This window comes from Tupaia chinensis, unplaced genomic scaffold (assembly GCF_000334495.1).
Source record: "Tupaia chinensis unplaced genomic scaffold, TupChi_1.0 Scaffold139484_1, whole genome shotgun sequence".
Classification (NCBI taxonomy): domain Eukaryota; kingdom Metazoa; phylum Chordata; class Mammalia; order Scandentia; family Tupaiidae; genus Tupaia; species Tupaia belangeri.
In genome coordinates, this window is record NW_006199369.1 from 497,896 (window position 1) to 512,174 (window position 14,279).

General features: G+C 39.7%; 1 protein-coding gene across 1 annotated transcript in view; it reads left to right on the forward strand.

Annotated features, from left to right (window-relative positions):
* ABCA13 (ATP binding cassette subfamily A member 13) overlaps positions 1-14,279 on the forward strand; it is a 500,786-nt gene that overhangs the window by 23,048 nt on the left and 463,459 nt on the right. The window contains 3 exon segments of the mRNA XM_014593022.1: positions 1,462-1,555; positions 5,433-5,556; positions 13,756-13,907. Coding sequence (XP_014448508.1) covers positions 1,462-1,555; positions 5,433-5,556; positions 13,756-13,907 — 370 coding nt within the window.

Here is a 14,279-nt window from a genome sequence, read left to right on the forward strand (position 1 = left end):
GTGATTTCTTGTCATCTGATGAATGTTGTGTTTCTTTCAAATTCTTGAAGTGCAGCCTTAATGTTCAGGAGCAAGTAGACAGAGGTGATCCAGAAACTCTTTGCTGTTCTATTGTGCTTGCTGGTGCAGCAGATTCAGTAGATAGTGGGGAATATTTTAACCCTATTATCTGTCTAAAACCACACTGAAAGGATACTGGAGGGTGAAGAGACAAGAAAAAGGAAAATGAGACAGAGAAAAACAACAAAAAGAGAAAAAAAGACAAAAAAATTTAAAAAATTAAAAATTTGTAATTACGGTTCTTTTTTTGTTTAAAAAAAAAATCATAAAATAGAAAATCTAGTTCACTGTAGCCATGTGGAACCTTGTCTTCTGCCTGGATGGGAGGAGCAGAGCGAAAATTAACAAGAAAGAAGGCGGAGCTAAGAGCCAGAGAAAAACTGGGCCTTGTTTTTTTTAAAAACAGAAAAAAGGGTAAAAAGGAAATATTACCAAAAAAAAAAGGGAAGACAGAAGCAGGGAGAGACAGGAACTGAGAGACAGAGAGAGAAGGCTGGGGGTGCAGAGGGGGGCTCCCTACCGCTAGCTCGTTTGTTGGAGGCTGAATTATTAGTAGAAAATCTTCATTCCCTTAAAAATCTAGTTCACTGTAGCCATGTGGAACCTTGTCTTCTGCTGCTAGCTCGTTTGTTGGAGGCTGAATTATTAGTAGAAAATCTTCATTCCCTTAAAAATCTAGTTCACTGTAGCCATGTGGAACCTTGTCTTCTCGCCAGTAAATGGATAGTTTTGAGCTTCATGTGCACATACTGGAAAATATTCATAAAAATGTTCATAAAATATTCATAAATATTCATAAAATGAAGGTAAGTGGGAAAGTGTGAGATATGGATGAAGTTATTTATTTCTTTAATTCTTAGTGCTATAAGTTCTTCAATAAATAAAAATGTGCAAAAAGAGGGAAAAAACATTAGCTGGGTCTGGTGAGAGATGAATAGTCAAAGATACAAAAGCAATGACAAAAGAACTAGAAATTCTCTGTGGGCTCCTGTCTCAAATGATGATTAACTCTTTTAGAAAGATTTTTGCTACAGGGTGTATGCACTTGCCAGAGAGACAGATAAAGAGAAAGTGAAAGTGAGAAAACCACTTTCCCCCCAAGAGGGGATGGCCACATGGCAAACCCTTCTCCTCTCAGGTTTTTTGGCATGCACACACGTGCCTGGTGTAAGTTTCAAGCCTTTGGGTCCAGAACTCGAATTGGGGTCAGCCACGTGGGAGTCCAGTGCCTTAACCACTACACCACTTATTGTTCCCACCAAATGATTATTCTGGAGACACCCAGTAAAAATGACAATGAATTTCTTTGTAAGGAAGTCTGGTCTTATCTTATATAATCCCCTAAGAAATAAATATATTGTAATACTTCGCAATTTATTCAAAAACTATTTTTTCCCCCAGGTTCTTTCTCTTGCTGAATTTTTCTGGCCATGTCTTCTGTTCATGATTCTGACAGTACTTCGTTTTCAAGAACCTCCCAGACACAGAGACAGCTGTAAGTTGCATCTTACTACTCTTTGATCACAAACCTTCAGAAGAAAAAAAAATATAGCCCTCTTCCCTCTGTTTTTTGTAAACTCTTAATTCTGAGAGAAATGAATGGATATGATCCCATTGTGATGAGAGCAATATATTTAGCATAAAGGGCAATAAACAACAATTTCTCTATATTTTTTCTATTAAGATTGAAATTTACACGTTTATTTGATCTAGCAGATAGACAGATTCTGCTAACTAAGTTGACTCAATTTGGGCAGAAATATATAAGCCGTTATAAATATAGGAAGAGTAGCAGAAGAGGGTGAGTTTCAAGATGGAGGGTTCATTTCAGTTTACCAATGTGATACTGATAGTGATGGTGGTGGTGAAGATAGCGATGATTATGATGATGGTGTTGTTGGTGATGATGGTGATAATAATGATGGTAATGGTGGTGATGATGGTGGTGATGGGAATTATGATTATAGTGATGATGGTGGGGATGATGGTTGTGATGACTACGATGGCGACATGATTGTCATAGCAGTGATGCATTGGTAATGTCCTCTACTCCAGGAACATGGTCAAACAGACCATTTTTTTTTAAAAAAAATCTGGTTTGAAACCTCAAGAGCATCATTCCTTGAATAACGGTGAGCTGTTTCATTTCTCTCAGATTATGCCACTTAAAATACGTGTAATACGGTAGACTCTGTAAAGATCGCATGAGTAACATATTGTTAAATGCTTTGATTTATTCAATATAGCTTTTTGGTTATATTTAAGTTTTAGTAGAAAAAGAAATCTTAATGGGTTATTTTTGTTATTTGGGATACCGTTTTGTATTGCAGAAAATGGTGAAGCAATGTTAGTAAAACTTGATTTACGAAATGCTAGAAAGTTTTTCAGGGTTCCTGTTTTATTAACTTATTTATTCATTGAGCAAATACATGTTGACAGCCTTTTGTGTTCTAAGATCTGTTGAGAATGAAATACATTTTCTCTGCTGTTAAAGAACTTACCATAGAGCCAGATAATCATAGAGCCATGGAAATACATCATGATAGGTTTCAATATAGAGGCCGTGTGAGCATGTAGGACGGATGGCCAATCCATTCCAGGGAAAGGTTTCTGAAGAACTGGACACCTGCAACTTTGTCAGAATAACAAAGTACAGGGGAGGGATGGTGCAGGCGGGGCAGAACACAGTGGAAGAGAAAGGAATTCATTATGACTGAAAAATAGATGTGGTTGGAGGAGTAAGCAGGGTCAGATCAAAAAAGGGCTTTGCATGATGCTGAAGATGTCAACTCACATAGTTCTGAGGAGCCATTGAAAGGTTTTAAACAAGGTCATAGTAAGAGAAGTATTTAGGAGGCACACATTCTAGATGCTGCTAGGAGTTGAATTTGTGATGGGGAATAACAACGAGATCAATTTGTTGAGTTCATGAGTAACAGGGGAAGAGAAAGCTGTCATTCCAAGCCTGAGGGGAAAGGACAGATTTAGAGACATGAAGGAGGTAGGTTTGTAAGGAACAACTGACCAGGAGCCAGGAGGACTGGAAGGTTCTGGCTGACTGAGTTAATAGGGTGGAAAAGCCACCTGCCCAGAAGGGAAGAGCCACAGGAGGAGTGGGGTGTGACTGAACTATGCTCAGGGTGGTCCTGCTGGATTTGAGGAGTCATGAGATTGTTGGGCTGCCCCTTTAGTCAGATATATGAGTCCTGGGCTTACTGGAGATGTGGATATTTGAGAAGGGCAAGCTCCCAGGATGTGAGATGGAATAAAAAGAAAAAGAAAGAAAAAGAAAAAAATAATACATTGGAGTAACAAGCAGAAGGGAAGCCAGAGACTTAGAGGAAAATAAAGGACATATAGATTCTATTTGGGAAGTACTTAGAGAAGGAGGCATGGCAAAGAATGCTGGGTGTCACATAGGTGAGATAAGGCTGGCAGTTTCCCCCAGGGCAAGCCTCAGTGGTGTGGGTGCTGTTGCCCAGGGCAGCTCAGTTGGATGGTTGGATGTGGGGGAGCCAGTTGCCATGGCCTGCAGAGTGAGGGGAGGTGAGGAAAAAGAAGGAGCAGAAAGCCAGGCTCACTGGGTAGGAGAAATGGGTCGTGTAGAGCAGAGAGAATGTGCATGTGACCATGGATACTCTGGCATCAAGAACTGGTTGGGAGTTGGCAGCCCTAATATATGTTGTGCAATCTTCAGTTGTGAATAAGAGAGTACTCAGTCTACAGGCCAGAGTGGTACCAGCCATATGAAAAAAGCAGCTTATGATGTTTCTTATCCTAGAAATTTCCATTCATTTCTTAGGCATTTACCAAGCTCTTGCTTTGCATCAGGAGTACAGCCCAACAAAGATGTAGCCTGAATGAACACAAGTACTGTTTCTTGGAGGTGGATGCAGATAAGCATTTTTAGGGGAGAGCAGGGTTTGTCAGAGCCTCAGTGGGATCAGGAACCAAAATCATTTCAGGACCATTTGTTGAAGCCACTTGACCACCTACCAGCTCTGTAGCTGGTGGCCTGGGCCTCACCTTTGTGAGCCTCTTCTCTGTAGGCAGCTAACTTCCCCTGTCTTCCAGGGCTGCCACAGGACTTGGTGAGTAGCTCAATTAAGAGCACAGGGCCTGGCACAGAGATGACTGACAAATATCCATCCCCTCTCGTGCAGCCCACTGTCCTGGGGGTGTCCCAGCCATGCCACTCAGATCCTGAAGGTGCAGTGTGTTCAGGACTGACATCCTGAATTTCTGACCCACTAATATTTCACAGCAGTGGCCACCATTTCTGATGTATTTTAAGGGGGACAGGACAAAGGAGTTCTATGAGGGACATGACATTTATCACCAGCAGGATGCTGTTGCTGATCCCTGAGGCTGACTCTGAGTGTACTACCTAAGGATGCTCTGTTCCTATACTGAGCAGGGAGGGAAAAGTAAAACAGATTTTGGAATTTTAGAATAAAGCCAAAGACTGTGCATATGGATTTTTTTTTTGAGAGGTTTTTGCCATCGGGCATGTGTGCCAGACAGATAGAGAGAGACAGAGAGACAGAAAGCGAGAAATCACCCCCCAGGGGGGATGGCCATGCTGCAATCCCTTCTCCTCCATTCTCCTCTTGGGATCTTGGGCATGTGCACACATACGCCCGGTATGAGTTTAAGCCACCGGGTCCAGGACTTAGACCGCGGTCAGCTACATGGGAGTCCAGCAACATAGCCATTATGCTAACTGCTGGTCCCTAGATTTTAAAAAAAAATTCGTTATCTATTTATTTGTTGTGGTTTCCAAACCGCCAAGTCCAGGACTTGAACTGCAGTCTGTCATGCCGGAATCCAGTGACTTAACCACCATGCCATATATGAGTATTATTTGTCCCCAAAAGTCTTTTTCTTAATCTTATCTAGTGTAGAAAACTTTCTTACATTGCAGGAGATTTAGCAACCACAACTAAACATTTTAGAATTCTAGTGTATTACACTTGAAATTTTTGCCCAAACTAAAGCTGCTAAATGTTTCTGACTTGGGAAGGGCATCCCTCCTCACTCTTCCTGCCATGCTGTTGACAGCGGCTGCATGTGGAGCTGGCTTACACATTGGACGTGTTGACCCTCCATGCTGAGGAGGAGCTCCAACCATGCAGCTGTGACTACTCAGGGCCATTCAAGCTTGACTGTAAGCATAGACCCAGGAGAAAGGTGTCAGGTAGAAAGGTTTTTTGTGCCTTTTGCCTTTTGGGGGCTGAAGCTTCAGTGTTTCTTTAAGTTAATAACATGGAAAATAATGTAGTAATTTGGTATTACAAATGATGAGTCTAACCCCATAGGAATTCTATTTCTGGTAGCAGTGTGAATTGATTTCTTCTTGCATCTGTACCCAGGCTACCTGCAGCCCCGAGATCTGCCCAGCCGTGGTGTTCTCCCCTTTGTCCAAAGCCTCCTTTGTAACACCGGGTCAAGGTGCAGGAACTTCAGCTATGCAGAGCCTGAGGAGCACCATTTTCGGTAGGAGTGACACAATATTCTTTTCCGAATTCCCAGGCAGCTGGTGTGTAAAGCAGGTATCTTGCTTTTAATAAAGCATCAATAATTGGAACAGGCCACAGAGATCATGAAACTATAGTATTTACAGTTAGAAGATATAAATTGCCTTTTTAATTTTTTTTTAAATTTGTTAGTGGGCACATGTACTCACTGGGGACAGAGGAAGAGAGGAAAGGGAAGGGGAGAAGTAGGGAGGGGAGGGGAGGAGAAGAGAGAGAGAAAACACTCCCCATGGGGAATGGTCACACCACAATCCCTTTTCCATTTCTCCCTCCTTTAGGAATTTTGAGCACTCATGTAGGCTAACCTGTAGCGTGGTATTTGAAGCAGCTGGATCCCACGTGGCCAACCGCGAGGTTCAAGTCCCAGAACGAGTGACTTGATAAACACTCTGGGTGCATGTACATGTGTGTCTAAACTCCTAAAAAGAGGGAGAAATGGAGGAAAAGGGACTGTGGTGTGACCATTCTCCATTGGGGGGAGTATTTCTCACTCCCCTTCCCCCTCTGTGGTGAGTTTACATGCCCTGTAGCAAATTAAAAAATAGAATCAGATTCACATAATAATGGCTTCAACTGATGATTAGCTTCTAGGAGGAGATCTTTAAAATGCTGTTTCAAGGCTCACAGAATGATTACTGATTTGCAAAAGCCTTTTGCACGCAATAGTAGGTCATCCAGAAAGCATGATGAAAAACTGCATCGTGACTTTCTTGATGACTCAATAGTTTGTTTCCTATAAGTTAAAACTTTTCAAAGTTACTTGCCTATCCAGCTTTTCATTCTGGTGCCAAATGGTCTAGAAACAAGTATTTATTTAGCTTCCTATTAGGTTTTTCCTACTGTGCTATTCTTTGAGCAGGATCTTTCCCCCAGCTGAGAGTAAATGCAAACAGCTGCAAACCACCTCCTTATTCTCTGTACAACCACCTAAATGGACGACTCGGACATTAAGTTGTCTTCTCTTAGTGCTGATCTATGCCGGTGGTTGCTGCCTATGGTGTCAATTGACACAGGAAAACAAGAAGAGAAAAAAGCAGTATTTTATGTGAAAAGTGTATACGTGAGGGGATTAAACTTAAAGGAACCTGAACACTGTGGAACCTTCTCTTAGGTGGAGTTAGGATTTGAAGAAAATGGCTAATTGATCATGATAGTTTGTATTTATCAGGTATGAATTAGCTGGGTTTATTTAATTTCTAGTTCCTGGTACTGAACAATCATTTAAGATATTTAAATGTAAAACAAATGTTAAGATACATGGTCTCTATCTTTCAACTTTAAGATACGAGGTGAAAATGAAAAGTTTATAGATAAATTTAAATACCTTTGTTTTCTTTCTATAAATTTTTTGTGAGAGATTTTTGTTACATGCTACACCAACTTACTAGAGAGATGGAGAGACAGAAAGCGAGAAACTACCTCCTGGGGAATGACCATGCTGCACTCCCTTCTCCTCCATTCTCCAATTGGGGTCTTGGGCATGTATGCACATGTACCCTGCGTCAGTTTCAGTCTGCCAGCTGCGGGACTCAAACAGCAGTGGGTCATGTGGGAATTCAGCATCTTAACACTGTGTTACCTACTAACTCTAGTTTTACACACCTTTGATTCAGTGTTTGTCTTGGTCTGTTTGGGCTGCTCTACAAAATATCATGAACTGGGTGGCATATAGAAAACAAGCATTTATTTCTCACAGTTCAGGAATCTGGAAAGTCCACATCAAGGATCTGGCAGATTTGGTGTCTGATAAGGGCCCTTCCCTTAGAGATTGCAACTTCTGGCTGATCCTCACATGGTAACTGGTGGGAGAAAGCTCTTTGGGGTTCCCTTTATAAGGGCATTAACCTCATAAATGAGAGTTCTACCCTAATGACCTAATCACTTGCCAAAGGCCCCACCTTCTAATATTTGGAGTAAAGTTTCAACACATGAAGTTGGGGTGTGTGCAACATTCAGACTACAGCAGGTGCTTACATTTTTTTTGGAAGCAGAGAAAATAAAAAAATGATACAGGGACCAGCAGTTAGCGTAATGGCTATAAGCTGAACTCCCATGTAGTCAGCCGCGGACACTGTGGCTTAAACTGGGCACATGTACATGCATGCCAAAGATCCCGAGAGAAGAATGGAGGAGAAGGGACTGCGGTGTGACCATCCCCCCTGGGGTGTGTGTGTGTGATTTCTCACATTCTGTCTTTCTGTCTCTCTTTACGTTTCTGGCAAGCACACGTGCCCTATAGCAAAAAAAAGAAAAAAAAGATATTAAGAGAATCCTTTGGAAATATTGTAAAATCCCATCCCTGAACATTTTTCGTTTTTTTTGGCCACTTGTATATCTTCCTTGGAGAGTATCTGTTCTGCTGATTTGCCCATCTTTAAATTGGACTAATTATTATTATTATTATTATTATTATTTTTGTGGGTAAGCTACTTGTGTTCCCTATATATTCTGGTTATCAGTCCTTTTTTTGAGGCATAGTTTATGAATGTATTCTCCCATTCTAGGGTTGTCTTTTCACTCTAATTATTATTATTATTATTATTTTATTTTCTGTGCAGAAACATTTTAGCCTGATGTAGTCCCACTTATCTATTTTGGGGATTATTGTCTGTACTTTGGGAGGTTTTATTTAAGGTATCTTTGGCTACTCACATTTTTTTTTTCCAAGAGTCTCCCCCTGTGTTTTTCAGCAGTAGTTTTATAGTATTCTCAGTACCATTTGCTGAAGAGATTTTTTGCCCCTACTGGATTATCTTGTGTCCTTTGCTGAAAATCAGTTGGCTGTATGTTTTGTGATTTATATTTGGGTTCTCTTTTCTGTCGTATTGGTCTACCTGCCTGTTTTTGTGTCATATTATACTGTTTTGATTATAACTGCTTTGTAATAATTGAGGTCAGGAAGTGAGATGACTCCTGCTTTATTGTTTTTGTATAGTATTGCTTTGGTGATACAGGGCTTTTTTTTTTTTTTTTTTTTTTTTTTGAGGTTTTTCTTTTTTCACTATAAGGCATGTGCGCTCGCCAGACAGAGAGAGACAGAGAGACCGAAAGTGAGAAATCACCCTCCAGGGGGGATGGTCACGCCGCAATCCCTTCTCCTCCATTCTCCTCCATTCTCCTCTCGGGATCTTGGGCACACATACACACACGCCCGGGACTCGAACTGCAGTTGACTATATGGGAGTTTAGTTATATAGCCATTATGCTAACTGCTAGTCCCGTGATATAGGACTTTTTATGACTCCAGGCAAATTTTGTGATTTTTTTTTTATATTTCTGTGAAGGATATCTCAAATATGGAATATTACACATCCATAAAAATAATAAGACCTTGACATCTGATACAAAGTGGACAAATATAAAAAATTTAATGTTAAGTGAAGCAAGCTGGACTATGAAAAAGAGGCACTGTATATCCCTGCTCAATATATACTGAATGTCTGCACTCTATGGAAGAAACTGAGCGAGTGGCAGGTATAATAGCAGAGAGGGCCGATATAGATACTAAAGACAGTATAGGAGAGGGTGAGTAATGAGGGGGTGGGAAAAAGGGGATCAGGGAAAAAAGCATTTAATAGACACAAAAATGAAAAGTTACCTGTTGATGATCATGCATGTGATAATATCTTTGACTTGACTGCACTGGGAAAAACCATTTTGTATGCTGTAAAGATGTACAGTGATTATATGTAATTAAAAAATAAATCCTAACCCCAAAAAGCCTGATGTTTTTTTCTCATGTCTGTGAAGAAAGGAAGTATATGAAACTCTTTTCTCTAGAAGGCTTTAGTGGAGCTAGAGGCGATCATCATTTTGATTTCAGGTCTTTCTTCTGTGTCTCTTTTATTTTTTTATTTTTATTTTTACTTAGGGTGGTAAGTTTAAATGATATTGAAGTAGATAGGACAGGGCTTTGCAGTCAAACAGTATGAGCTCCGCGACCTTTGCATTCTGTGATTCTTTGCGAACTATGGAAACTCTTTGAATCTCTGTCTTTCCATTCTCCTACTTCAAGATTCATGAATATAAAAGTCAAAATATCGGAAATATTCAGTACAATTCTTGGCATACATGCATTCAGTGATAGTTAATAAAATAAATTTTCTTTTTAAAAAAGAATTATTTATTTAATTTTATTATTACTATTTTTAAAAATTTGCTATGGGGCACATGCACTCACCAGAGAGAGACAAAGAGAGAGAAAGAGAGAGAGAGAAAGCAAGCCGCCAAGTCTGGAACTCAAACCACAGTAGGCCGTGTGGTAGTCCAACACCTTGAACACCACGCCACCTGCTGGACCGAAACAAATTCTTATTACCATGGTTGTAACAATTACACATTTATTTTTCGGCCTCATCTCTCTCTTCTTACAGCACTCTCCCTGTGCAAAAGCTAAGAGACTGTACAATAAAATCAACTCATGAATGTTCTTCACAATTCATGGTGAGAATGGCAGCTTAGTAGTTTGCCAGCATCACCAAGCCTTTGGCTTTGAGAACTAAGAATGAAACGTCTCTCAGTGTCTAACAATGCCCAGGGCATAGGTATGAGTTACATGCGAAATGAAATAGAGAAAGAAAATGGTAGAGTAAGAAAAGAGGGGAGAGTGAAAAAGAAATAAGGAAGAGCAGAAAAGTAAGTAAACTATCAGGCTTGCCTCTGGGTTCAGACCTGGCCACTCAACGAAGCAAGATTTGTTTCCATGTTAGTTCAAGTATAAATTCCAGTGAAGATCAAATGATAAATCAAAGGTTTGATTCTTTTGTGATAATTGTCTCAGTTAAAAAATACCCGGAAACGAAAATGTTCATTTCAAGTTTAGTTCACCATTATATCATGGTTAATGTAGTTCATGACTCTCCCCACCTTTATAATCCCCCAGGGAAAGTTCCCTTTGGGCAGAAATCCCAGGTATTATCTAATGTGGGTTATGATGATGAAAAGAAACTTCCTCATTCCTGGCTTTATTAGGGAGCTGTAACTAGATTTCAGGGCAGAACATGAATCATTACGGACAGCAGATTAAGCAAATATTCTCAGAGAATGTTAGGGATCATTCTTATTTTTTTAAAGCAAATCATTAAAGCATATTTTTAATAAAAAGCTTATTAATTTTGTTTTGAGAGAGACAGAGGAAGAAAAAGAGAGAGGAACTCCTGATAGGATTGATCTACGTGCTGTATCCTCCCCTGGCACTGCAGCCACCCAGGATCAGGGTATACCTGGTGTCTTGAGGTTGACCCTACATGTGGATCCACGGTCTCCCCTCAGGCCTCTAGCATTGCATTCCACCTGCACCACCTTGGCTGGGCCAGAGAAGCCAGTTTACCACACTTTAGGTATGAATGTTCCCCTCTTCCTGCTGTTTAGCTTTTATACTCCCAGCTCCCCAGACTGTTCTCTTTCTTTATAATCATTTCTGGTTATTTCAACTAACCTCCTCTTGTGGTCATTAATTTTTAAAAATTTTTATTTACTTTCAAATGTGGTCAGATTTTTCTGAGACTCATCTGGCCCTCTCTGCTTTGATAACTTGCTTCTGTCTCATCTTTTCAAGTTCTGAGTTTACTTCTCACTTTTTTTAATTTTTAATTGTCACAGGGTGCATATGCTTGCCAGAGAAAAAAACAGAGAGAGAGAGAGAGAGAAGAAGAAGAAAGCACTCTTTAATGGGGAATGATCATGCTTGAAATCCCTTTTCCTCCGGTTTCCCATCCTGTCAGGATTTGGAGCATGCATGCACACTTACCTGAACAGATAGAAAATCAATAAAGATATTGAAGATGAACATCTACTCTAGGACAGTAGAAGGCAAATAGTCTCTTCAGCTACATGTTAGATAATCATCAAAGGAGATCATACGCCATAACACAGGGCCATAACACAGCTGCAACACAGTGAAAGGCCAAAACCCCAGAGCGAGCTCCCTGACCCCAGGGGAATTAAATGTAAACTAGTAACAAGAATTTCAGGAAAATCTTCACATACTTAAAAATTAAAGCCCTGACCTCTAACCAATGAATCAAAGAAGAAGTCATAATGAAAATCAGTTAACATTTTTTACAAAATGCAAATAAAAAATAGTATTTAATCACATCTTTACAGTGTACAGCATTTCTTTTCCCAGCACAAATACTATGCATGGCAGTCAAGCCAAAGGTATTACTCTATAACTTATCAGCAAATAGCCTTTCATTTTTTTTTGTCAATTAAGCATACTTTTACTTGTTTTTTCCTTCCCCTTCCCCCTCTCTCCCTTTCATACTAAACTTTTTTCCACATTTTATTGACTCACAAAATACCTTAAGCAAAAAATATGGACAAAGCTGGAATCTAGTTACAAATGCACTGTAATTTTCTTCTGAGACATTTTTAAAAAAATTAATTAATTAATTTGCATTCATTCCCTGAGCATTGTCACAGTATACAAAATGTGATTTCTTATCCAGAATATACTGCATAGTGGCTTAATCATACATGTTATAGTCAATAATTTTCCATGTCTTGCTTTATACACACACACACACACACACACACACACATACATATAGGTGTCCATAGTGGTCTTCCATTCTTTCCCCCACACATTTTATTGATTCACAAATTTCTTAAATAATCTAACTACTTTCAATAGCAAATTCAGCTGGTATATACTTATCTATGAATACATGTCTGACTTTAGGTGTAAAACTCTAAGTAGAATGAATACACTGTGAGGTAGCACCTAGCTGATGCTATATAGCTTACTAAACTCATTAAGTAGGTATTTTTTTAATATATTTTTTAATTTCAAAAACAGAAATTTCTTCCAAGAAATGCTAAGGAACTTTGTCTAAAGCTTAAAGCCAGAAAACAGGTTAGGATTCACAGTAGGTATGTGAATCGATTGGCAGTTTAAGACAGGACAAAAATCCTTAAGCCTAGAAGGAACTCAGCAATGTTTTAGTCAAAAGTCCTAAGATTCTATTTCACCAGTTCGATCTTATGCACTTAATCTATCTTCTGTTGTGCTGCGATCTTCCTGATTGAATTCCGGGATATAATATTCAACGCCAGACTTGTCCCTACCATTAAGTTGGCCATTTCTTAGTTTTGAACTCTTATTTGAATGGATGTTAGGCTTGTCAAAGCTTTTTCTACATTTATTAACATGATCATGTGATTTTTTTAGGTTATTAATAAGATTATTACATTAATTGATCTTTGAACATTGATTGAGGGCTCTTTATTATTTTTTTTTAAGAGGTTTTTGCTATAGTTCGACCAGAGAGGGACAGAGTGCATGTGCACATAAGAGAGAGAGAGACAGACAGAAAGTGAGAAAGCAAGTCGCCTGGTCCGGGACTCTAACTGCAGTCGGCTATCTGGGAGTACAACGCCCTTAACCACCATGCCACCTGCTGGCCCTGACTGAGGGCTCTTTTAAAATTTAAGTCAGATCATGTTATCCCTGATGAAAACTGTCAGAACTCCCCATGATCTTGGTACCAAGCAGAATCTTCCTGTGACTGATTTAGCTCGTTGTTATCTGTCCCCATATTCTCTCTTCTTCTCCCTCCATATACAGACCCCCCAACTTTTCAGCTGTTCCTGCCCCTGTGTCTTTGCATGTGCTTCCTCTGCCCAGAACAAACTCCCCTTCATTCTTCTCATTGCTGGAGCATTTCCTTTTTCAGTTTCGGCTTAACATCAGCTCTTGCAGAGACCTGCTGTGAGTGCCTTCTCTCCAACAACCTTTTCCATTCACTCCTTATCTCATAGCATTTATCTCTACCTCTATTTATCAGGCGTATCTCTTTAATTATATATGTGTCCCTCCGCATGCAGAGATCATGTTTGTGCTGTTCACTAATATATTTATTCTCATGTGGTAGAATATGTATTGAATAAATGGAAAATATGAAGCTGATAAAACCAAATGGCTTAGCTTTACAGAGAATAAAGAGAATGAAAATCATTTTCTAACTTTAACTTGTGTCAGTTATTTTTATAAAGATAATTTCTATTTTGGTTCAAGTTTGGCTAAAACGGGCTGCAATGATAGCAGGTGGGAATGGTTATGCGCTGTAGATAACAGCGTGACTGTAACAGTAACTGCAAGTTTCATGGAAAACAATTGCTATTGAGTGTTCAACGTGCATTTATCCTTTATTTCAAGCTTGTCTAGGTTCCAAACTGCAGCTGACCACAAGAAAGTCAACAACCTGGCCTTTTTAAAGGAGATACAGGACCTGGCTGAGGAAATTTATGGGACTATGGCCAAGGCAAAAAACTTACAAAAACTTTGGGTGGAAAGATCCAAGACTCCAGGCAAGTAAATCTCTGACTATGATAAAGTTTAAGGTAAGTCTCTGGAGGCTATGAGACTTCAGAATGGTTTAAAATCTTTAAATCTTTCCTGTACTAGTCTCTCCTTGTGGGTTTTAGAAAAAGGTTCCCCTTCTGATGGATGAGGCCAGCACCTGCGGCCAGTTGGAAAGGGTGGGGCTGGATTCCCTCCTCCTGCCCGGGAAATACTTTGTGCAATGCACGAGCTACAGGAGCTTCACTGAGGCCATAGCCTCTTCCTCTCCATGCTTCGTCTTTCTCTTTTTTTATATTGCAGTCTTCCTTTCTCACTTTATTGTCCTCTATTTTTAAAATTTGTTCCCTTCCTTCACTGAACAGTACACACACACACAC